General features: G+C 49.9%; 1 protein-coding gene and 1 long non-coding RNA gene across 2 annotated transcripts in view; one reads left to right on the forward strand and one right to left on the reverse strand.

The window, feature by feature from the left end:
• Positions 1-9,378: 9,378 nt before the first annotated feature.
• LOC125721872 (uncharacterized) lies at positions 9,379-15,404 on the reverse strand. The gene is made up of 3 exons (XR_007385991.1): positions 15,266-15,404; positions 9,553-9,632; positions 9,379-9,464 (listed from the first exon to the last, which is right to left on the reverse strand). It is a non-coding gene; the product is annotated as an uncharacterized LOC125721872 (long non-coding RNA).
• Positions 13,620-24,014, forward strand: part of gabra3 (gamma-aminobutyric acid type A receptor subunit alpha3) — a 67,149-nt gene continuing 56,754 nt past the window's right edge. The window contains exons 1-2 of the mRNA XM_048998018.1: positions 13,620-13,784; positions 23,308-23,409. Coding sequence (XP_048853975.1) covers positions 23,327-23,409 — 83 coding nt within the window. The 5' untranslated portion in view covers positions 13,620-13,784; positions 23,308-23,326. The remainder of the gene's footprint in view (positions 13,785-23,307; positions 23,410-24,014) is intronic.

The raw sequence follows: 24,014 nt of genomic DNA on the forward strand, positions 1-24,014 counted from the left end.
CGGAGATAAAGGGGCTTTGAGCCACACCGGGACGGCCGGGCAGGGAGCGAGGGCCCGGCAAAATGTACAGCAGCGATGTCATTTCCTGAAGTGGTGCCGGGTGTGTCGGAGTGGCCCAGCGGGACACATGACTAGGGGAGGGGAGGGGGGGGTCTCGTGTCCTTTATCACCTGGAATGGGGGTGTCGTTCATTTCAAATACAGGAAATAAATAAATAACTGGAAACAGAAATGTAAGGAGATCCTGCAGCTGACATTGAGACAGGGAAACCCCCCCCCCCAACTATACTGCTGATCCGACCGGCACACGGGGGCCCTCCTGTCACCGGGGGCGTAACGCATGGCAGCCAATCACGCCCCCCTGCCTCCACACTACTGTTATGGGGTAGATTAATTCTGAAGGGTTAGGGTTGAGAAAATTTGGGATAGTGGGGCACAGAGATAGAGGGTTGATTCCCTTAGGTGGTGAAATACTACGTCGAACTGTAGGATGGAAGACATAAAGGAACGAATGTGGGGGGGGGGGGGGGGGGGAGAGTGGAGCCCGGAAGCGGGCGGGACGGAGCGAGACCGGGGGGGCGCCGTGTGACGGGCACGTCCGCTCGACTTCGCGCTTCGGATGCAGTTGCCATGGCGACCAGCAAATCTCCCGGGCGCCGTCATCGCTCCTCCCATGAATGCCGGGGATAAAAATAGATGCAGCGGAGAACAAAGAGCTATTTAAGACGAAGAAAACAGGGAGGAAAAAGGAGAGGAAAGAGGAGATGTGGCAGCGAGGCCAGCATCTCCATGTCGGTAAGATGGAGGCAGGCCGGCACGGGTCAGTGCTGGCTGGGCCAGGAAATCCCTCGATTAGCATCGCAGGGTTCCGAGACGACATAACAGTGGTGGGAATTTAAACCGATTTAAAGTTTCACGTCCATCCCCTCGACCCTCCCTGGATCCATGGCTTGACAATGGCGGTGGAATGAAGGACCCCACGCAGTCAGCAGGTTTCGCCGGGGAGGGTCGTTAATCAGCCGCAAAGGTGAACGGGACGTCCTCTTTGACGGCTCCCCCCAGTGGATGGTGGGTGCACGTTTCGTGCTGTGTAGGGCATACTTTTTTTGAGGTTGGGGCGGTGGGGGGTGGGGGGGGGGGTGGTTGAGGTGTCTGTTCTTCCTGGGCTTCACAGTATTCCAAGAACCCCCTCCCCGGAGACCGTTACTGTCCATCATCCCGGAGACGCTACAGAATCTGAGCGTTTCCCCCAGAATGCCCCTGGGTGCACTGGGAGTGAGCGAACGTCTCTTTGGCCAGAAGAAAAAAAACATAATATGGTGTGAACCACAGGGAAACATATAAAACAGACAGGCGGCAAATAAGCGATGAACTCACACGAATGTGGAAGCGTCGTGATGCAAAAACGTGGCCACGTTTTCACAAGATACACAACATTATTCATTTCCTCCTCCACAGACCAATTTCCTCACTGACCTCTGTACAGGTAATGACTGGTAACGGGCAGGCCGGTGGTACAGAAAGTCAAGAGAGGATCTTGTACCCTGGAGGGGGGGTTTTGAAGGCAGATATTGAATGGGGGGGGGCGGTAATTTGGGATCTCCATTGTGAGGGTTCCACTTGGGCTATTCAATCTGGATCTGGTACTGCTCAGACTCAGAGGAATTGTGGGTAATTTATTGTATTTTCGCTTGTGAATGGGAGGGGGTGAAGGGGGTGGGGGGGCTTCTGTAAGTCATCCCTGAACACTTCACAGGTATCTGCAGGACAGGTGGCCATTAGAAGGTGTGAGGAATGTTGGAAGTTTCATTAATGGACCTGAACTTCATTCATATACAGCGCTTCCAAGACACCCACCTCCCGCCTCTCACAGAGCCAACGACTAGGATGTCACTATGCCGTAAACACAAAGCACAGACGTTAATTCAGTGTAATTGCCATTTTTGCTGAGTGCTCACTAGGAACTCTATGTAGGCTACTGCAACTAAACCAAAATGAGGACGTGAGCAGCAACAAATGCGAAGACATAATTTTAGAGCAAGGGTGGCCGATCTTATCTGCAGAGGGCCGGTGTGTATGCAAGTTTTCAGGAAAACCTTTAAGTCAGCTGTTCAAACCCAGGTGTGAGGACTCTTCTACCAATCAGCACTCTAATTATTAATCTAATTAGGGAGTTGCATGGAAGTTTCAGAGAATCTGTGAGAAGAAGTGGTATGAAATTAATGCAACTATAGCAACTGCTGTTTTGGAGGAGAAAGCCAATGGATCCAAAAATCAAATCCCTCGATAACTCAGTGACTGGGTGATTGACCGGCAAAATTGATTAATTGATTGATTCATTCATTCATTTAGCAGCTTTACAACGTGCGGCGTTGAATAACAGCCGGCAACACTTCTCATGCGATCGTTTTTATCGCCCGAAGGAAATGAGAAAGACATCTGGTACTAACAGTGTGATGCAGAAAGTTTCACGACAAGGTAAAAACCGTGCCTTTCGATGTGTGGCGTCGATTAGCTTCACCTTTGCAAAAGAGATAATTTTCAATGCCCATTTTCACATGATGTTCTCCCTCACAATCTCGAAAGGGCTCTCATTTAATACTAAAACTAGTACGAAAATGAAAGCTGACAGTTATCTACTATGAACCCCAAGCCCCACGTTTCTTCCTGATCTGATCTGTAAGAAAAAAAATCACACGCATTATAATGGCGAGCCTTCATTATAAGCCAAATTTAGTATATATAAGATGCAAATGGATTTAATTTCCTGGGTCATGTCATGTTGTGATTTATAAGCTACATCACATACTGTGCTTGTTAGAAGGAGATCCCGAAATCTGGCGATGATTGAGGAGCAGAGTACCGGCTCGCAGCGTGGGGTTCTTAACCGCCTGAATAGCCCCACCTGCTGGCCGATCTTTAGTTATGCAGGCTGGTCCAAAAATTACCAGCGCATATTGCACAGCGTGGGCTCCGCCAGACGTTATTCTCCCTCAGTTGTGATTTCATGAGAAGGAAACGCATTGTTTTTCCTGCCAGTTTTGTTTCTCAAAAGCACATACAAATGTTATTTTTGGCAGAACGCTACCGGATTAATAAAGAGCACTCGGGGATTGGTTTGGGAAGTGGCTGTAGAAATGCGGAACGGTCTACCTGTCCTGTACATAACGTTTGTTACAGTCCGCATAAAACTACCGACATATGAAATTTATACAGGTGGTAATTATAACCCCAGTGGTTTCCGTGTAGGAGAGATTCTCTCTGTTTACGTCACACATTGCAAACGTAGGTTGAACACGTGGACGCATGCTGAGGTGTTGTTGTGGTGTGTATGTTAAGGGTATGAGATGATTCCGTGTCGTACAACTTTTCTCTTAAATGTAGGCTATTTTTCAAAACTACAAGTAAAATATTACAAAAGATTAAAATATTACAAGCGGATTAAGTCAAATTAGGCTATATACAAAAATTAAACTAAATTTATACTGCGCCAATAATAGAGAAAACTAAATAAAAGTGTACCAAATGGGAAGTTAAAGCTCGATTGTGTTGTGCCCCCTCCAGGCCTGCAGGGGGAGCCAGGTTTGTGTGGTTATGATCACTGTAGATACCCGCAGAAACATGTGAGTCTACCTGGAAGTGCTGCTGTTTTGCTGGTTACATAAACTGCTTGTTCACAGAGCAAGAGGCTTAGTCATGATGCTCCCCAGATTCAATTCTCAAGCTTTAGTTTGATTGATGCTCAGTCGTTTTGGTTCACAATTTACGGTACTAGATTTCCTTTTCTTTCTTTGATCTGAACGTTTGCCGGTTTAATGAGTTTTCAATATGAAAACAGAGCTTTAGCCAAACTGAGCTTCGCCATCAAACACCAATGTGGTTAGTTAAAACGGGGCTTTCAGGCAAGCTTTTGACCCATGTTTTCTTGAGAGGAATGGAGAAGATCCACTAAGAATGGGTGTGAGAGTTTAAACCAACCAGTTGAGTACTCTGTGGCTATGACACTTAATACTGAACTGGTTGGTCGAATCAAAACCTCGGTCTGGATTTGTACTTTCTGGACCGGAACTTTCTCCCTCTCTCTGTAATGGGGAAGCTGCTCACAAGCGAAACCCAACACAGATATTTTAATACAGTGAGGGATACATTGGAACAATGATTCTAATGCTATCCAGTACAGACATAAGTACAGCAAATAAGTCAGTGCAGCTTTTCCAGCCGTACATGCCGTCCGCATACCGAATATACAGCATAAGTACAGTATTGGCCTTGGTTTTGCTCCAGGGAATTTTCACGCGGCTGTGCGGAAGCGAGCGTGAGGCTCTATGCACGTCGCTGCCGATGATGCCATTAAACTGGCGTGATAAACATGGCAAACGGAATAGGATGGCAAAACGGGCGCCGTGGGGCTTTTTCACGGCCCGCCGCGCTCTTTGCCGCGCGCCTTTCCGATGGTGATTCGGTTCCAGGCCCCGCTGGGGTGGAGGAGCCTGTGTGTGTGTGTGTTTGTCGGAAAACGTCACAGAGGCCCCGTGAAATAGAAACGGAATGGAATAGAAATGGAATAGAAATGTGATCCTTCATTCATCCCCATGGGGAAATTGCCTTTTCGCTTACCCCATCTTACACTCCATAAGACCCAGACACAAAAACAGGTGAGAGTGAGCTTGGGGGGGGGGGGGGGGGTCATAGCACAGGGTCAGCCAGCAAGCATTATTATCATTATTATTATTTATTATTAGTTTCAAGTTTTATTTGTTATGTGTGCAGTTATACACATACAATTTACAGTGAAATGTAAGCCTGAATCACTCCTGAGACTTTGTGTTGGTTTAAATAGGAACACAGACAACTAAAAATATAAGGGCTTAATCTAACAAATGTATAACAACTAAACAATATGTACTACAAATGAACAACATGTCCTTGTTTTTGTTATCATTGTTAAGTTTATTATTAATAATAATAATAAGTTCAATTCATTTTTATTCGTATACTGCATTTTCACAACGTTAGATTTTACGTTGTAGGTTTACATTATCCCAGCCCAAAGCCCCCAGTGAGCAAGTCAGAGGGGACAGTGGCAAGGAAATACTTCCTAGAAGGAAGAAACCTTGGGAGGAACCAGACTGAAAGGGGGAGCCCATCCTCCAGGGGGCAGCAGAGGAATCCCTAACCCTAACCAGACTGAAAGGGGGAGCCCATCCTCCTGGGGGCATCAGAGGAAGTCCTAACCCTAACCAGACTGAAAGGGGGAGCCCATCCTCCAGGGGGCAGCAGAGGAAACCCTAACCCTAACCAGACTGAAAGGGGGAGCCCATCCTCCAGGGGGCAGCAGAGGAAGCCCTAACCCTAACCAGACCCAGAGGGGGAGCCCATCCTCCAGGGAGAGGCAGAGGAAGTCAAATGAGCAAGACATCAATGTCCCAATTCACACGGACAATCAAAGTCAATAAAAACCCTGGTGGAGAGCACAGGATTTTCTGACTTGCTACTGTAAAGGAGGTTTCTCGAGAGCAGGGTGAATGTTCTTGATGTGGGTGTGGAGCTCATGGTGGAGTGTATCAGCACTCTGCGGTGGAGGCTGATGATTAGGGGTTTGATTCGGTCAGAGGCAGGTGGAGATGTGTTGCCTGTGGAATGTGGATGCTACACCATGGTGCTTCATGACTTTTAAAGGGCTTAATCCATATAAGAGGTTCCGAGTAGCAGCTTTAATCACTTTCCCTCCAGATTGTCGCCGGTCAGTTTCGATAATCAACGGAATGGAAAAGAAATGGCTCCATCTATAAGGAAAAGTCCAGATATGTTTCCCCAAGGAGGGTTTATGAGACAGTCTTCAGCTTCACACTGCTGAGTAAAGGCCTAGGGGAATGAGAGAGACTCCCATCTCTGTTCGTAATGGGACAGGATGCCGTGGCGTTCGGTGCTAACTCAGGCCGGGGAGACAGCGACATATATGAAACGGAGACGATTTAATGCTTACAGGCGGCCTCCAGTCACCGCGCTGCCTCCGAACGGAGCAGCGGGTTCAGCGGAAGATCTGGATTCAATTACCTCAAACAAGTAGAAAGACAAATTGACTCTCCGTGCAAAGACCTGCTGAGTAACACCTCGAGCCCCGGAGATTAACCTTGCGGTTATTGTAGCTGCCTGGAATACCCCTTTGTCCTTAGAAAAGTTTCAGTTTTACGCCTTAACAAATGAAACGGAATAGTGCCCAGAAACCGTTAAGCTTGTACGGTGCGATGGCAGGAGAGGCGCGGGGATTCCAACGGGCAACAGCTGTCTGTGTGCAAGGTCGCCTCTCTGTGAGCAGTTGGAGGCCATGCCTTGCAGGCCTAAGGGTCAACGTGTGATTGGTCCTTGGGTTTAGGGGTGGGCCCGTCTTTGTTCCACGAATCACACGCCAAAGAAGAGGACTGCCAGATTCAAGCCGCTTCTACCGGCAGCTCCCAGGGTTTTCACCTAATTTTAAAGCATACACAGATACATGTCCCATATCTCTGATATGTCATCTAGGGTATCCCTAACCCTTCTGGCATAGGCTCCAAGTGGGATCATGTATGGATGTATAATATCTGGTTGAATTTTTATATTGCGTTTGAAAGAGCATAATGTCCCCTTTCCTGGATTTAACACTCAGGGGAGTTTTACTTACACAGAAATGTGCCGAGAGCAGCACGAAAAATGATTGGTTCAGAAATATAACCAATGGGATCGTAGAGGAGGCCAGTCCAAGCAACTAGAGGAGGTGGAACCAAGACATCTGATTGGTTGGTCCTGCCCCCTCTAGTTGCTTGGACCCACCTCCTTTACGATCTGATTGGTTCATAGAGATTTTATTTTATTTTTTTTTGTTCTGCCCTCGGAATATTTTTGTGTGAGCGAATTTAACTCCCATAAGAAGAAGCATGAAATATTCGATATTTATGGTTTTAAAATGCTGTGCTCATATCAGAAACGACAAGTTCCTCCTGCTGAAATCGGTCGCGACCCTTTAGCCTTTTTTCGGTGTTTGCAGGGCATCGTGGGGGGAAAAAAGCGTGACGACTCCCGGCTAGCACTCATTTGCCCGGGAGCTGTTTGCAGTGCAGACCGAACATGCACACAGTGTGTGTGAGCGTGTGACTACACAATTGTGCATTGGGCTCCAGTGTGGGGGGGGGGGGCACACTTGTATGGAGGTCAAGGGACTAGCTGGTGGGGGGAGGAGTCAAGAAACAGTCAGGAAATCTATCAGCAGCCTTCAAAATGCATCATACGCCAACCTAGCAGCAACGAAAACATGGAGGTGGATGATTAAAAGAAAAAAAAATGGGAACATGGAAATAGGTGGGGTTTCCACGTCGAATTGCCGAGTGTGGGGGAGTCCCACGATAAAATCTGGGGTGAGATCCGGATGACAGACTGGGTTTAAAATCAAATATGTAATCAAAGAACCAACCCTGAACAACAATAAAGAGAAAAATTATCAAAATGTGACTGAATGCTGCAATGAAGGTGCCATTAACTTCCGCTTCCCCACCTATTTAGTGGCCTCCTCATCCATTTCTGATGCCGGCGTAACTGGCCAGCATCAGGCCCACAGGGAAGCCATTTCGATCACATCACATCAGACTCATCGTGACAAAAACTGTTGAAGACAAAGGCCGGCTTGCATTCCTGGCCTTAATGAACGACGGCCGCCCCCATCGCATCCACGGTCGGCAGCGTATCTGGCACGATATGCGGCGCTCGACTGCGCTTTCTCATCACGCACCGCCTGCCGTTACTGCCTCCGGCTCCACCCGGCCAGGGCTGAGCCGAACCGGACTCCTGTTCGGCCCCGGTTCTGTGCTGACTCATCGGCTCTCCGCAACCTCCCGTCTGCCTGAGGAACGAGCGATCTTTCTTTTTTTTATTCTGTTCACCAGCTCTGATGTTTCTGTGCGCAAGACTCACCTGCAGGGGGAGTTAGCCCCTTCGGACTCTCTTACCGACGTGCCATTTTCTAGCTGCTGCCGACAAGTCATTCCCAGTGTGTTTGTCTTCCCTCCATTCCCTCCCAAAGAATCTTTGATGGTAGACGTTCCGACCTGCTATTTCCGGGCACTGATTTGAAAGCATCCGGTGAAATCTGCAGGGTTCCATCCAACGACGACCAGGGTTGCATCCTCGGCGTTCCTGCCAGATACTGCCCACCTCCGGTCTGGGTGCTGCCACCCAAAGACTCCCCTGAGCGTGGTGGTGCTCTGCAGGTGTCCAGGAGGTGGCGTATGGTACATAGACACCCCCCACCCCCCCCCGGGCTCCTGAGCTGCCACTTTAATGATGACATGTGGGACCTGTGGAGGACTTGCGATCCAGACTGTGCGGAAGCTCGTTCTGGGCTGGCGTCAAACGAATGAGGCCGCAGAAGGATGATGTCGCTTTACACAGAATCCCAAAAAAGAGAATAAATGTTTTTGGAGAATGATGACGGGAAATGAGGTGGGGGCCGCTTTTCATGCACCCGTCCGCACAGGCCGACAGACTGCAGCCTACCCTTGAAATGGGCTTTTGATTCGATTGTGATCTATTAACATCTCTGACAGTCTTCCATTCCCCTCGGAGACACATTGATAACGTGACAGCGCTTTGTTACAGATGCATTTTGACAACTTCTTTGTCGAGTAGACTTGGTGCGTACCACCCTCCGGAAGCCTGGGACTCTGTTTGTGCGTCTTGTGAATCCATCCACATCCCGCAGATGCAAAGCGGAAGGAAACCAGCTTGGTGTCAAAAGAGACTCTTAAAAAAAGAAAAAAAAAAACTATAACAAGTCATTTAAAAGTAGATGAAGAAATACGACAAGTCGTCAAAACCCGTGAATCTTCGCCCAGATGCTGCTGACTGGGTGTTGCTTGACTAGCTCATTTGCTGAATTGGTTACGGTGTCTCCCAGCGGTCTCAACAGCATACAGCCACATTTGGTGCGCAAAAAATAATAATAATAATAATAATTTAAAAAAAATCATCAAATAACAGCTGATATCCTGACCATCCTTGGTTTTCAGGTTGTCAAAGATATTTACGAGACGGCCGGCTCCTTCGATTGTGGATTACCAGGGATGCCCTGGATGATAAACAATTGAACATAAATACCTCTCTTAATAATTCATGGACAGCTGTGAGGCACTTGCAAGGATGCATTATTAAATAAGGCACATTAGATTAAAGAGAAGCCCAGAAAGGGAGAGATTTAGAGAACACACAGATCTCACAGACTTCTTCCTAAATTATGTTGAACTTAATGCCGTTTATTTTCTGAATACACTAGAGTCACCGTGGCCAATTAAAGCTTTTGTGTTGCTCTTAAACATTTGAATAACCTCACATTTTGGGGCTCACAGGTCTTGTGCACTGTATTGCCAAAGATAAATCACTGGGAGTGAGCACCAGCGCTTCTGCATGGAACCATTCCTCCAGCCGAGCAGAACCGTCCTGAAAAAAATCACAGGTTATATGAACGTGATTCAATTGGCAGGACACATGGACACGTGGTTGCTGTTCCATGAGGAAGGAGACTCACTGGTTAGCTGGTGAAACATTCCATGTCTTTTCCTCAAGCCCCCAATATCATCCATCACCCATCTGACTCCCATCTTTGATCTGAAATACAAAAATTAAACGTTAATTATGTTTTAACTCAGAGAACCAACTAATAATTAGAGACACTTGCAGCAAGCAGCGAGAAAACTTTGGAGGACGCGTGAGAAAGGACTGGGAACGCCGGACCGCTCAGCGGCTTTTCCGGATAGTGCAGCGAGATAACAGATGCCGATCTCCAAGCCCCGGAGCGAGCGCCAAGTGTAATCAGGGCCATGGCGATTAATTTTCCAAAGGGCACTCATCACACTGTAGCAAATTGTAGTGGACCTGGGTTCGAGGACCAGAGAGGACACATGTTCCAGTGTGACTGGAAGTCATGCATGCACTGATCACGTACTAATCTTCTGTTCTTTTGTTTGTTTTTTTTGTTTTTTTTTTTTGGTGGTGGTATCCAATTTCCCATCACCACCACAGACCACACTCACTCCTTTCTCCCGGAAGGCAACTGGAGCGTGCAGATGCTGCGTTTGCAGTTTACATCCTCTTAAGTTAGAGATGGCATCTCTCCAGAAGGAGATCAGCTCCAATGTCATGGGGGCAGCGAACCTATAACCACCTGGCTTATGTTCCGGTAGGCACCTTGCTGCGTTATCCTTCAGTGAGGTGCCCGGCATGAATCCCTCCAGGAAAACGTCCAACTTCAGTCAGCTTTGATGATAAAGGGGTCTTTGCAAGAAAGTTCTACACCAACAAAACACAAAACGTCGAGGGTGGACAGGCTTAATCTTTTTTTTTTGTTTGTTTGTTAAGATGGATGCGTTTAAAAGGCTCTGGAAAAAAAACACACTCTTCCCTGTCCAAGTTCCGCCATTAGCATCCTGTAAAAAAAAATCCTTTTATGTGCGCATACTTACCACTAATAAAAAAACTGCAGCAGGTCCTCATAAACAGTAAAAATTCAAGTTAATAAAAACTATATGTCACCAGTCATCTTCCGCCAGAAAATACAAAGGTGAGTAATTAAAACCAAACGCAGATGGCTCGACGGCCCACTGCTGGTGGAAAAATTCGCCCTCCTAAGTTTGTTGGCCAGATTGCTTTGGCTGTCCCCGTGTCCCCCTCCCCCCTCCTCTCTCAACCCCCCCCCCCCCCCCCCCCCCGTTTACTCAGCCGTATTGATGGTGAATGTTCCCGTTCTCCTACAGTTAAGTAGAAGGTGATTTTTGTGGGGAACCAGCAGTAATCAGGCACTCTGCCGGTCAGCCCTACATCGTGCCATCGGAGCATGGAGGTGGAGAAGCCATGAGCTTCAGCTGCTGCTGGGAACTGGAACGTTCGCCCTCCTTCAGCTCCTAATTGCCTTATTAAACTCATTAGTAGATATTAAGTCACCTCGCCCCGGTGTTCTGAGTGCGAAGCAGGTGATAAGTCGCTCTAAGCTCGACGGAGCTCAGACTCTCGGGAGCAGGGACTGCCTGGTTCTGGTGGGGCGGGGAGAAGGAAGCAAGGAGCCAGGGGGCGGGAAGCTCTGGCTGCAGGGAGAAGGGAGTTTGACAGACGGCGACGTGTCGCCCGGAAGTGGGGCAGCGAGTGGTGGGTTCGCTTGGCACAGGCCGGCGTAGTAATTTCCCATTTTCCGTTCTGTTTCTGCTAATTCTTGGCCTGCCTTTGTGGTCATGTGACTACAGCCTCCAATCACAGTCATATAGCTCTTGGCTGGGCTGGGAGCACTGTGGATACCCCTGGGGAGGAGCTGGAGGTTGCGGTTGGGGAGGGGGAGATCTGGGAGTCTATGCCGAGACTGCTGTGACCCAGACAAGCGGTAAACCATGGATGGACGGATTTTTCAGAATTAATACAAAATAGATTGCGCGTAGTAAAAAGTCTGCTCGGCCCTCGCATACTGTATTCAACCCAAATTAGGATCATCCCGCAAAAGAATTGAACTGCTGCCCCGCATGCACAAAAAGATTAATCAGATGTCGAAAACCCCAGAGACACTCTTGATACTTTATGTCAGACCAAGCTCGATATTCCGCCAGGAATCCTGATGTATCAATCATACTTCTCATAGAAATCTATTTCTTGCTTTTTTTTCCAGCATTAAATCTCTGACCATCGACCTGAACATTGATAATTATTTTCCGAGCGAGTGAGAAGGTACGTATTTAAGGAGAGCTCCAGCAGCAACCCGCAAGTCATCAGTTACGTCGTCCTCCGAGCTCAGCGTTATCTAGACGAGTCAAGGATACCGTCACGTAGCGGCGTGTTATAGAGGCAGACTGCCTCAGAAGAGCGATGTCTATCTATCACGCACATATCTTAAACACTGGAAGAGTGGGCAATATCGAACAATTGAACACTTTTTTTAAAAAAAAACAGTAGCCTAAGTAAAGATTAAAAATAAGGAAGCCTAATTAAAATATATTGGTAGTTTGGGACAGGGCATTTGCCGGAGATTTTGGTCCCCTCAATCCAGACTCCAGACCAATCCCGTTAACTTTTATGGGGCCCCTTGGAGTCGTACTAACCACGCCCCTGGTTATGGTACTCCTGGTTAGGAACCGGAATCGATTTCAGAGACAGGATCTGAAAAGTAATTGTGATAGTTTGAGCTTAAAAAGTGACAAAGTCTTTGTAAAGAGCAGCATGGCCGGTCCTCAGGCGCAGGATAAACTGCAGACAGAGATAAACTGCAGAGATCTCAGACAGAGGAAGACACGCTGTCATTCCATCAGAGTGAGGTGACTGGCTCAGTATGTCTTCCGCAACAGATTCCCGCCCTCAGCCAGGGTCCAGCTCGGCCTCAGCTCGTCACTTACAGCGGTGCCTCTCGCGGACCCAGAGGTGCCCCGTAGCGAGTTCATTTTGAAGGTACGGGGTGCCGAGCCGCCCTAGAGGAAACGGAAGGCCATCAATCCCAATTCGAGACCTCAGCAGGCGGGACCAGGCCAGCTCATGGATCGGAAAGTCTCTGCGTAAATCCGTAAAAACTATTATAAGTCACTTGGAAACGGAGCGTCACAAAAACGTTATTACAGACCGTGGTATGCCTGCCCTACAGGAACGAGAAGTCCCCATGGAAGGGTCCAGAAAGGGGCCCAGAGCAAGACGTCTTAATCCATTACCTGCCTGACTGATGCATTTATCCATAGTGACACAGGCACGCAACCCTTCCTTACAGCGGGATGTACAGAGCAGCTCAGGTTAAATCTCGGCCAAGTTTCCTTGAAATTTTAACCACTTTCTAATCCAGTGTATTACTCTGCCCACCAATGACATTTAAGTGTAATAAGATCCGGAATGAAATATTGGTGACACTCCAGCACCTGAAATTGTTGCCGAATGACCGTTTTTGGGCTGAAATGGGAGTTCCTCTTCTTCCTAAATAAATCACTGGTAAACAGCCATAGCTGTTTATTATCATGCTTTATACTGCCTGTCAAAATACAGTGTAAACTAATCTTTCGTTTTTATAGCCTTCTGCGGGAATTGTTGTGGTTTTGTTATTTGTGGTTTCTTGTTTTATCGATTCCCCCCCCCCTTTCTTTGGCTTTCTTATTACTTTTTTGGGCCTTTGATAAGTTACTTCTAATTGCCATTTATAAATGTGGTAACTAAAGGACAAAGACGAGCACACTCTATTCTGCTTTAACGCGTTAAATATGCTAGCTGAAGCGCCAATCGAGGGTGTGATAAGTGTCCTCGCTTGTTCATTAAATAAATCCGTTGTCTAATACGTTGACACTTGCTGCGCTATTTATTCATGAAAAACACGTGTTAAACGCCCCCCCCCCCCAACTCAGCGCTCCCAGAGAACAGGGATAAACACACCAGGGACAAATGTAAGAGCGGCGGGACTCTGAGGACGCGTCTCCGCCGCTCCCCTAGCGACTGCGGTCCCGGGCGGCGGGGTTTTAAACCCTCCTCCAGTCACGGGAGGGAGGGATGGATGGAGGGAGGTTGGGAGGGGGGCGGGAGGGTTACTTCGAAGGGGGCAGGCTCTCCGCGATAACGGCGCGTTCTCCCTCCCCCCCCCTCATTTCAGCATCTTTAGCAAACACTTCAAAATCCTCCGGACAAATAAGAATTGCTGGGAAAACTAGTTGGACGCGACAGGAAAACACGCTGCGCCAGACAGGCACTGAAGCAAGAGATCCCGGGAAGAATAAAACGGCAAAATCCGGGGGGGGGTTCTGGTTTTTATACCTGGTGAGAATATATGTTTTTTATACCTTCTTGCATGATTGCTATAGATATGAGCGGCAATTTGTCGTGTCGTGCTCTGTCACAAAAACACATAGTGATAACGCTAGTTATACGGGCAGGTTTTTTCTCCCCCCCCCCCCCCCCAGGTAAAGTAATGGTGATGAAGTACATGCTTTCACTGAGCAGCAGCCTGCCGTCTGTTTCCATGCTGCTTGTGAAATGTTTGCAGGTTTAACAGGTTTCTCCGCTACAGAAGCGCAGGGGCGGATGGTCGGGGCTTGTGCTGGGTGATGCTAGTGGGACACGTAGTGCTATCCGGTGGGGATGCGTGTAAAAAGGCTCCGGATCTGTGCAATCGCGGCCGCTTTGTAGTATTTTGCAGTCGGGGATCGGGAGTCACCTGTCCGATATGACCGTTTTTAGGACGCGTCCTTTCATGCGTTTGGCAATGCGACACTAGCCGGTGGATTTTAGGAGCAAACGTGAAACGAACGTGCCTGTTTCTGTTCACTTTTCGGCAGTACAGAGCCGGGCGACACTTTACCTGTCACCGACAAGAAATGATTAAAGTGTGCTTTGAACGCTTTGAATACTGCAACAAGATTACCTTGGCAGAAACCCTGCAAACTTGCTCATCTCGTTTGTTATCAGTGCAAATTGTGTACTTTTGGGCGGTCTGAGAGATGCAGTAAATCCGCAATATGTTGAATGTCACGAAATGAACTTCGGATCCCATAGGACACCGTGCAGGAATTGGTTAATATTTATGCTATACGACTGATGCAGATGTAAAGGGATTTTATGACGACCGTATGTTCGAAAGAGACACAATACAGCGAAAATGCCCAGCTGTGATTCAGGGAGATGAGCAGCTGCGCTTACATGTGCACATACAGTATATCTATACCTTTCTCATGTGCTGCGTTGCCGTTTCATGTTATATGCTGTTTGAATGCACCCCCCCTTCTTTTACTGATGCTCAAAAACGCACAATTTCCTTCACATCGTAAGGCTTTGTCACGCTGTCTTACTGTGGGTGTTGTATACATACAGCGGCGTAAGCAGGCATGTATGTTAGTTCGCATGCAAACGCCGTTCAAATCAACAGCTTTCATCGCACGGGAATCCTTCCTCATAGTCCCTTTATTTATATACCTAAGGAAAGAAAGGGGGAAAAATACCCCCCGGCTGTATTTGCCTGCTTACTTATTAAGATGGCAATAAAAGTTTTCAATATTTAAGAAATGCATGGATATGTGGGGTTTGCAATGAAAAGGTGGGGCACGTGAATTTAATGCAGCTCTTTTAAAGCGTGTGAGGTATTTATCTGCGTGTAAACATCCCAAGTGGGTGGAAACTGGAAGACAACATGCCGAATATGATTGTAAACGTCTGTGAGTGTACTTGCGAGTGCAAGACTGTGAAGCAATTTCCCGGAAAAGCAAAACTGAAATGCAGCCTGGAGGTAATTAAGCGGGAGATACCTGTGAATAATTCACCGAAAATCAGCCCGACGAGATCTCCTCCATTCGCCCGAAGCCCAACCGAGGTATGGGAGGTCTCATTTCCCGCAGGGAGGGTGGCAAGAGCTCGCGAGTGGTCCCCTGTCACCTGTAACCCGCAGATAAGGCAAACAAGGCGTGGACTCGCTGTTAACGCCCCCGGGCTGGCTGTGCCCGCGGGATGAGATGCAGATCTCGCGTGTGAGCGTCGCAGCCGAAAAAGGGCAAACTATTGTCTTTTATTCCCAAGTACAGGAGACGTTAATGCGATTAACTTATTTATTGCTGTAGCTCTTGTCGTTGGAGATGAAGTCCAGAAGCCTGTTAGGGCTCCCAAGTCTGACACGTGTCGACGGGATGGGGCTCACGTTAGTCATACCCGATTTTAATATCTCTCTTTTTTTGACATCCCTGGGCACATCAGCTCTCTGGGCGCAGCTTTGTGATTGGGGTGTGGGTCTCTCGCTGTGGATGTACAGAGCCCCTGCCTCCCCCCCCCCCCCCCAAATGCATGTCTCTGGCCCACGCGGGTGACTCGCTGACCACATCGTCCACTCACTCTGCTGACAGGATGCCCTTTTGGTTGACGACGCCCTTTTTTTTTTCATGCTCCGCCGCCGCGGCATCAGGGATGGGGGGGGGACGGGGGGGGGGGGGGGGGGGGGACGATTCTGGCTCTGTGGAAACTGTGTCCTTTAAGGGCGTGTCTCTGAAAATCGCCTCGGTCCAGCACGGCTTTATGACTCAGCAGGTCCTGGTGACTCAGAAAGGGACACTGTGGCCCTTTGGGGCCATTCCTGTTAAATACAGCCTCTTAGGCTGGCTTATGTGGAGTGTTAACCCAGGGGGGGGGCAAATTTGCCGATTGACAATTCGAGGGAGAAACGGAGGCTTCGTTCTGTACCCTGGGCCGGCCACGCCCACTGGCGTCCGTCTGTGCCGTAAGAGCTCTGGCCGCCTCTGAGGCGGGTGAACCCGTGGGTCATGATTAGAGAGACGTCTGTTGGACATAAACTTGGGAGGGGGGGTATTTGAATGGAAGTGGGGAGGTGGCCTCAAGCTTGTCGCTCAGGAGCTGGACTCCAGGCAGAGGGGGGAGGGGTACTGTCTGCCCCTCTCAGTTTTCCTGATTGGGAATGTCACTCTGAAATACATTCCCATCCTGGGGGGCTGAGTTGAGTCCGCGTGTTTGCCGGTAGAGCCCCCTCCAGCGGAATCTGTGCCGACACGACTCTGTGGTGGGGAACGGCTGACAGATCCCATCCCCGCGACTCAAAAGCTCGTCTTTTCCGCCATTTCTGCTCCGGAAAGAAACGGCTCAATCCGTGTGCCTCTGCGTCTTCTAAGATCTGCAATTATCTTCCCCGGCGCAGACTGACGGAGCGCATCCTCGGGGACGGGGGCGCCCGCCGGGGTCGCTGATGACTCAGGGCTGGAACAGAGCTGCGGCCAGGGGTGCAGGAGCATCCGGACGATGGCCGTCGCGGACGACGGGGGGAAAGCGTCCTGCGGCGACGGCCGCGCGTCTGCAAGGCGCCTGCAGCGACGGCCGCGCGTCTGCAAGGCGCCTGCAGCGACGGCCGCGCGTCTGCAAGGCGCCTACGCTGAGCAGCACCCGCGATATTTAGTGTCGCGCCAACGCAAAGTGACACGTGTAGCAGATGACTGATTCCATCACCCCACCCCCCAAGACTGTGATTCTTGTGTCTCTCGCTCAAGCACCCTCCCCCCCCTTGTGGTGACAAGGCATTGGCGAGGTGCGTTGATGGCGCTTTTATAAAAAAAAAAAAAAAAAAAACGGGGGTGGGATGGAACCCGTGACAGACGTCGGAAGCGGCTGTACCAACATCACACAACCTGCCGCTTTGTCGCTTCCAGATTAAGCATCGCGGTCAAGGGCCCAACAGTTGGCCCCGCCGATTGTTGATCGTGGCTTCAGCCCCCTGTGGGACCCTCTTCCCGGAAGCGTATGGCACCATCATGGCCGTCATTGTCCATCAGCTTGAGCTCACCTGAGAGGCATCTAGCATTTAACCTGTCGCCTACACCTGCAGGGCCCCCCGTTCAGCAGTGACTGGCCTGGCCCCCTCATCCCACCACACAGAAGCCATATCCCATCCCATTCTAGCCTCCGCCCATCCCCCGTTAAAAACCCCCGCACACTTATTCAGAGAGACCAGGTCGCATTTGGGGGAGGGGGGGGGGCGGCAGATTCAATCTGTGGGCGTTCAGGTCGTGTTCAGAATGTAAAATGTTGCACCTGAACGCTTTTAAATGGGATTGTCGTCCCCCCCCCCCCCTCCACCTTCATCACCGACGAGTCACGCAATCCGCCCTCGTTTATCCAAAGCATTCCGGCTTCGCCATAGGAGGGCCGGAAATTCTGCATGGTGTGACATCATCGCGTTCTTCTCTGGGGGCGTTTTCTCTCTGTCTGCTGCTCCTCATGGTTCCTGCTTCTGCCGGGCCTCCCGTGTGCGGAGCGCGGATGGGTCTGAACCGCTTTAATTTATTAACATCCCCCGCGGGTGCTCTGGAATGCAGGGGGGCTGCTCCTCTCTCCACTTGCGGGAAATGACGGGAAAGACACAGGCGAGGCACTGGCGGGTGGAAGTGGATGAGAGGAAGCGGGTGGAACGAGGAGCCAGTTGGAGTCAGGACCCCAATCGGGCTGCGGCGGGCGTCCGCGTATCTGCCTGAAGAGAGGCTGATTCGGAGAGGCGATTTCGTAAAGGTGATTTCACAAATCTGATTTCACAAAGCTGATTTCGTAAGGAACTGAGCGCAGCCCGCGAGACACGACCATGGCAGCTTTGGGCTTCGACTGATGGCGTGAGGCTTAGGTGAGGCAGGCAGACATGTACAGTGAGGTGGCACGTACATGAGGTACGTGTGCGCAGACACACTCGCACAAACACACACAAACAAACACACATGCATACATACAACCAGATACACAGCAGTACACTGGAGAATGTGGTGTCTTCTCTCCAGTCAATCCATACACACATGTCCCCCCTCCCTCCCTATTACTGGAGCATCTGAATACCTGTCTCGATGACGGTCCCTATTCCGAGTATCCACAGGGGAGCCAATACCCCCCCCCCCCTCAGAAGGCCACCTCTGCGCTATCATGCCGTCGCCACAGCGACGCAAACTAAATATCCCATAAGCCGCAAGGCCGCCTGGCCCCCCAGGTCAGGCTAATGGCTGCCCCCGCTCTCAGGGCGTCAACGTGCGTGTCGTTACCCTAGCGGGGTCTGGAGCAGTCGCAGAGGCGTGGCCATGTTCTCGTCGCCAGGAAATCAGAGTGTTGGGGGGGGGGGGGGGGGCAGCTCTGTTCGCTGTCCCAAGGTCTCGCTGTCCCGGTTCTGTACGTCACAACTGCTCAAGTTTCCAAGCGTTCAGGTCAACTCGCCCCGGAGTAACATGGTTATAATTGATTGTGCTTGAGACGATGTTTTATTCACACGCCGCATGATCGGATCCTGAATGGAAAAGAAAAAAAAACATTCTAGGATGCGCAGCTCGACTGCGCAGGCTGTGTAACCACAGAGCAGTGTAAAAATACCTCGCATCCACTCAGAAATCGCCGCCCCTGGGGGAGGGGGGCAGGGCGGCTATTAATGATATTTATTAGCTTATTAATGTTTGCAGATTTCCTGAGTCACACACAGACTACTCACCGAAATTCAAACAATCGAGTGTTGCAGCAATACGGGATTTGTCTGTAATGGAGACCCTGCTTTGCCCTGGAGGTACAGGGAGGTAACGTCCACGCAACCGTTGGCGACACCAGATTCCGCACGCTCGGCTGCCTTCGGCGACAGAAGCTTGTTAGCGGAAGGCGTGTTAATTGGAAATTAATTTCTCGCCGGGACGTTGCATCGCAGGGCACGTGCTCGCTAAGCCGAACACGCCGTGCGGAGCTGCTTGGCCTCACGGCTGCGGCCGGCGGCTGGACTGGCGTGTTCTGTGAGCCGTACGCTTTTAGTCTGATCTCAAACGTGCAAATCGCCTTTCGGGGAAAGATTTTTCAGCTAGTAGGAGGCAGCCACACACGCTTACACGCCTCGGAAACATGCCCTGAGAGACATTAGAGATAATAATTGTGTGCCGTGCGTGTTGCGTGTTGCGTGTTGCGTGTGCTTACATTCATGAAGAGTCAGGGAAGTCAGTCTGTTGTTATTTCTGCTCTTACCGCAAAGATTAGCTTCACTGCTTCAACGCTCTGGAACAAACATCGTTTTTGTGAAATATACTCTTCGGTGAAATGAAAGAGAAAACAGGTAAATGGAAGGATGCAGACAGTGTTTAGGTGGGGGGGGGGGGAGTGGGGGTGGGATAAGTCACTGCAGGAAATGTATTACAAATCTGTGTGTGTGTGTGTGTGGATCCGCACCTGCCATCTGCATGTCAGAAAATAGTTCTCAGAAAAGCCTCTTTACATTTACGCTCCATTTTGTTTAAGTCCCGTCTTTTGTCCTGGAGATGGTGAGTCTCTAAACAGAGCCGAGTGCGTCTGTGAAGATTCTCAGGGCATCCAGGCATGCTGCATGCCCCGGCTTATCGGGGAAGTGTGTGTGTGTGTGTGTGTGTGTAGGGGGGGGAATCCTGACATTTGAGATGCTGATCTCCAATCGGATATTACGGCGTAGGAGAAATTGTTTCTTTTCTCTCTTTCCGCCTCCTGGCGGGGCTGGCGATTCACAGGTTTTATTGCCAGCATAAAGACTCGCCCGGTTAACGATCCAGAATTAGTCTTTATATCGGCTCATTAATAAAATGAAAGCCGTTAAAGCGAATCGTTAAAAGGTGGAAGCCAGAGCAGACCGGAAGGGGGGCTTCGTGACGGGTCACACACAACCCCCCCCCCCCCCAAACCCATTCCCAAGAGCCTGGAGACTCTGGATCTGTTCGCTAGCCATGCACCTTGGTCCCTAATTACTTCTCCGTGAGATGCACTGTGATGCAATGCTTCGCCATGGTAACCAAATGCCAATTGTGACATCAGCAGCAAGTTACCGCGGCATGCGGGGTGTGGCGTGGGCGTGTCTAACATCCCTCCTCCTGGGAGAATGTGAGATGGTCTGGTGCGAGCGCTCTCAAACTCTCCCCCGTGACCAAACAGATTTGCTGGCCCTTTATATGAGCCGTGTAACTTCCCAGGTCACATGACCATGTTTCACCCAGAATGTCATCCAGTTGACACCTGGAAGATAGGATTTGTTAAGGTGCGATTTGGTGGTACCCCTCCCTCAAATAAGTCCAAAATATTACCCCCCCAGCAGGAGAGTGAGGCCATTCCTGGTCACATGATGTGAAAGACGGTGATGTGTTACTTGCTCCTGGGTAGAAACATGTGACACGGGAATGAGAGAGGAGGACAGAGTTTTCCCCCTGTGGTGGGGTGCAGATGAACTGTTTGGGGGAGAATTAAAAACATGCCAGCAGGGGGCGCTGGTACTGTAATGGCACCAGGATTAAAACATATACAACCGAAATGGGCAGCATGGAATGCATAAAATTTAATTCCGGGTTTTATAATGACCAAGAACAAGGGTCAGGTGTGCATCCCCCCCCCCCTCCCCCACCAGCCACACACAGCCCAAAGGTAAATAAGGTATATGGCGGATAGTACATCAAGCTGCCAGAGTGAGACGTTCATCTCCCTCCCTGTCCTCGCAGAAATGGACTCGGGCCCTGCACTGTCTGCTGGCTGACAGCTTCTCCGCAGAGATGGAAAGGGCCCGGCGAGTTCTACGATCTGCACGAGCACTGGGGGGAAAAAAAAAAAACAAAAAAGATTGAAAAATAGAGAAAGTCGGGCTGCGGATTGCGCCGGGATTTGTGGCGGCCCACGGTGCCGGCCGTCAAGGGGGACAGTGTGCTGTGACGTGGGCTGAAGCGTCGCCCTCCCCTCTCTCGGTTTCTCGCTCTGTCTTGACGCTGCTCTAAGCACGTTATTTATTTACCGAGAAGATGATGCTAACAGGGGCGCTGTGGCCTGTTTCCAGTCTCGCTCGTGGCCTGTTTAAGTGTGTGTCTCACCCACGTGGACGGACAGACACAGCCTGGGAGGGAAGGGAGTCGGCTTTCCAATAGATCTCGGCTGTTGAACCATTAATCCATGGTCAAATTCCATCTCTTTCTTCGTCCGTAGTTCATCTTGTATGAGGTAGCGGTCGATTAGGAGTCTGTCCCAAGAATGATATCACAGGACACGTACAAGGGCAGTTTAAATACACCAAGCCACCCACCCGTAGCGTGACCCCACTAGAAGAAAGCCACACATGCATGGGTACAGCATACAAACTCCCCACACACAGATTCAAACCCCTGACTCTGGTATATGATCTGAATCACTGCGATAGCGTAGCTGGACTAGTAATCTGGTAAACCAGACATTTCTGCGGTTGGTCAATGGGTGTGCGGGCTGCCCCCTTCTCGCTGGCGAAATGTATCAGCAGGCGAAAGGTATCATAGGGGATTACCCCCCCCCTCAGCAAAATTTACTGTGGGGCCCTAAGGAACCCCAAAGTCCAGGACCAACGTTTAATCCAGTAGTCTAGCCATCTATCGAGCTGCATTTACAGGTAAATTTACAAGTCGTATAATAAGTCAGAAATCTTCCAATCAGACATATAGATTCTCTCGTCCATATTATGCACAACTGTGGCAGGATTATCGCGAGGCTGACGCGATGGGGTTCACAGGCGTTTCGCGGCGTGCCAGACGCGGTCTCCCCGAGCTTTTCAGGTTAGCACCAGCCAAATTATCACGCTTCTTAAGCTCACATTATGTCAGCATTCCTCCGCCTCCCACCCCTACACCAAACTCCCCAGTCCCACGGGGGAACAGCACAACTGCCCAAGAAGGATTTAATTTCGCAGTAGGAACGACTCGGCAGTGAACCGCGGCTTTTATTTTTAATCTTATGACCTTTAACGGCAAAACGGAGAGAGCTGGCAGAGATATTATCTGATTTTGTTTAGCCTTCATCAGCAGGGTTTCATCAGCAGTGTTTTACTCTCTGTACACTGCGGCATGACCGTGTATTTTTTTTGGCCCCTATGAAATTAGCCGCAACCAGTCAAAGGTGTTTTGTTTAAGAGGTTTTTGCCGGAGTAGTATTGGAAGAGTCTCTCCCGGTGTAATACCATTCTGTCTGTGGCTGAGGTTTTTTCTGTAAGCCGGAAGACAAAGGCTTGCGGTTTGGCTCTGACTCATCTGGGGCACCGCAAGCGACCGGCTTTATTTCGTATGGGTTCAAGGAGATGTAACCTGACGGAGCTCCCTCCGTGAACTGCGACCGTGCCCTGAAACTACTCCTCTGGTTTCACCCGGTCGAAGCCGCGACCTTTCCGAGCTTCCAGTCCGCCGTAAGCTTTCACCGGAAGAGGCTGTTTTTTAAATATTCCGCTATCTGCCGCTGTTTGCCTTAAACCGGTCGCAGCCTTTCAAGGCCGAAACTGAGGAGCCGGCACATTTTAAGCTTTCGGCTGGTCGATATAACTTCTAATGCACGGCTCTTCCGCGTGTCACTTCCTGTCACATGACGCTGGGTGATTCCTAATCAACAACTTCGCTCATGTTGCCCATTTGGGTTCAAAGTCACCTGGAGCAGGACAGGCTGAGCTGAGTTTCCTGATATTTGCAGCACCGGAGTGCAAAACGTTGCCCATTCAGACGTCGCATCTGCATCTGCTATTTGAAAAAGGCTGACTCTCTGTCCCTGGGGATATGCAGGGGCGGAGCCGCAGAGGCACTGGCCCCAGCTGAACACTGATTGGCCCCTGGAGTTCCCCTCCCCTGTCACTCACTGATTCAAAACATACCATTAGCTAATGATAAGGTCAATCCCTCCATCTGAATTATGATTGCCTTAAAAAAATCCTAAATTCACCCCAGCTCTGTCCTGCTACTTACAGAAAATCTACCAATAAAACACGCACTAATTAGGCATCAGAATGTTTACCTGTATATGTTTACCTCTATGCCCCCTACCCCCCACCCTATTACAGGAGCGGGAGCAGACTCGCCATGGCCGGGCCGCTTCAGAAGCTCATCTCAGTCGTCCCCGGGGTCTGGATCTTGCTGATGCTCAGTCGATGCGCCCAGACCGGGTACGATGACTCACCGGCATCCACTATGCTCTTTATCCTTGTGGACAGCAGACGGGCTCTGTGCGGCTAACGCCTTCATTAAAATCTGTGTTTTTACTGTAACGGTCTGTAGCATTTCATCCAAGGCGGAGGCCGTCGGATGAACGGCGGAGGCCGGGGCTTTGGCCCAGATGGGGCCCCAGTGCCGCCAGTCGACTCTCACTGCCCAGTTTCCTAATTGCGAAAGACCAATTCCAGCTACCGTCTGCCAGTATGTGGGAGGAAAAACATTAGCATTAGCACAAAGACCCTAACGAGAGTGATGTTGGCTAATTTGGCACCAGAGGATGGGTTCAGGTGTGGACTGACCAAGGGAGTCACTGGCCGTTTTGCCCAACCGAAGTGCTGTTGATGTTCTATTGGCGCTACAGCCTCTGTTATCCTAGCTTTTGAATGCTAAATGTTATGAAGTGTAGCTGATTTTAAACACGTTGGAAAGCTAGCAATGATAACTCTTCTGAGGTTTTGGTGAAGAGGTGGGTTTGTTGCTACTGGGGTCCCACGCAAAATCACCCCCCCCCACCACCACCACAATGTCTAAAAAACGAAATAAAGCATAGAGTTGG

Source organism: Brienomyrus brachyistius, unplaced genomic scaffold (assembly GCF_023856365.1).
Source record: "Brienomyrus brachyistius isolate T26 unplaced genomic scaffold, BBRACH_0.4 scaffold35, whole genome shotgun sequence".
Classification (NCBI taxonomy): domain Eukaryota; kingdom Metazoa; phylum Chordata; class Actinopteri; order Osteoglossiformes; family Mormyridae; genus Brienomyrus; species Brienomyrus brachyistius.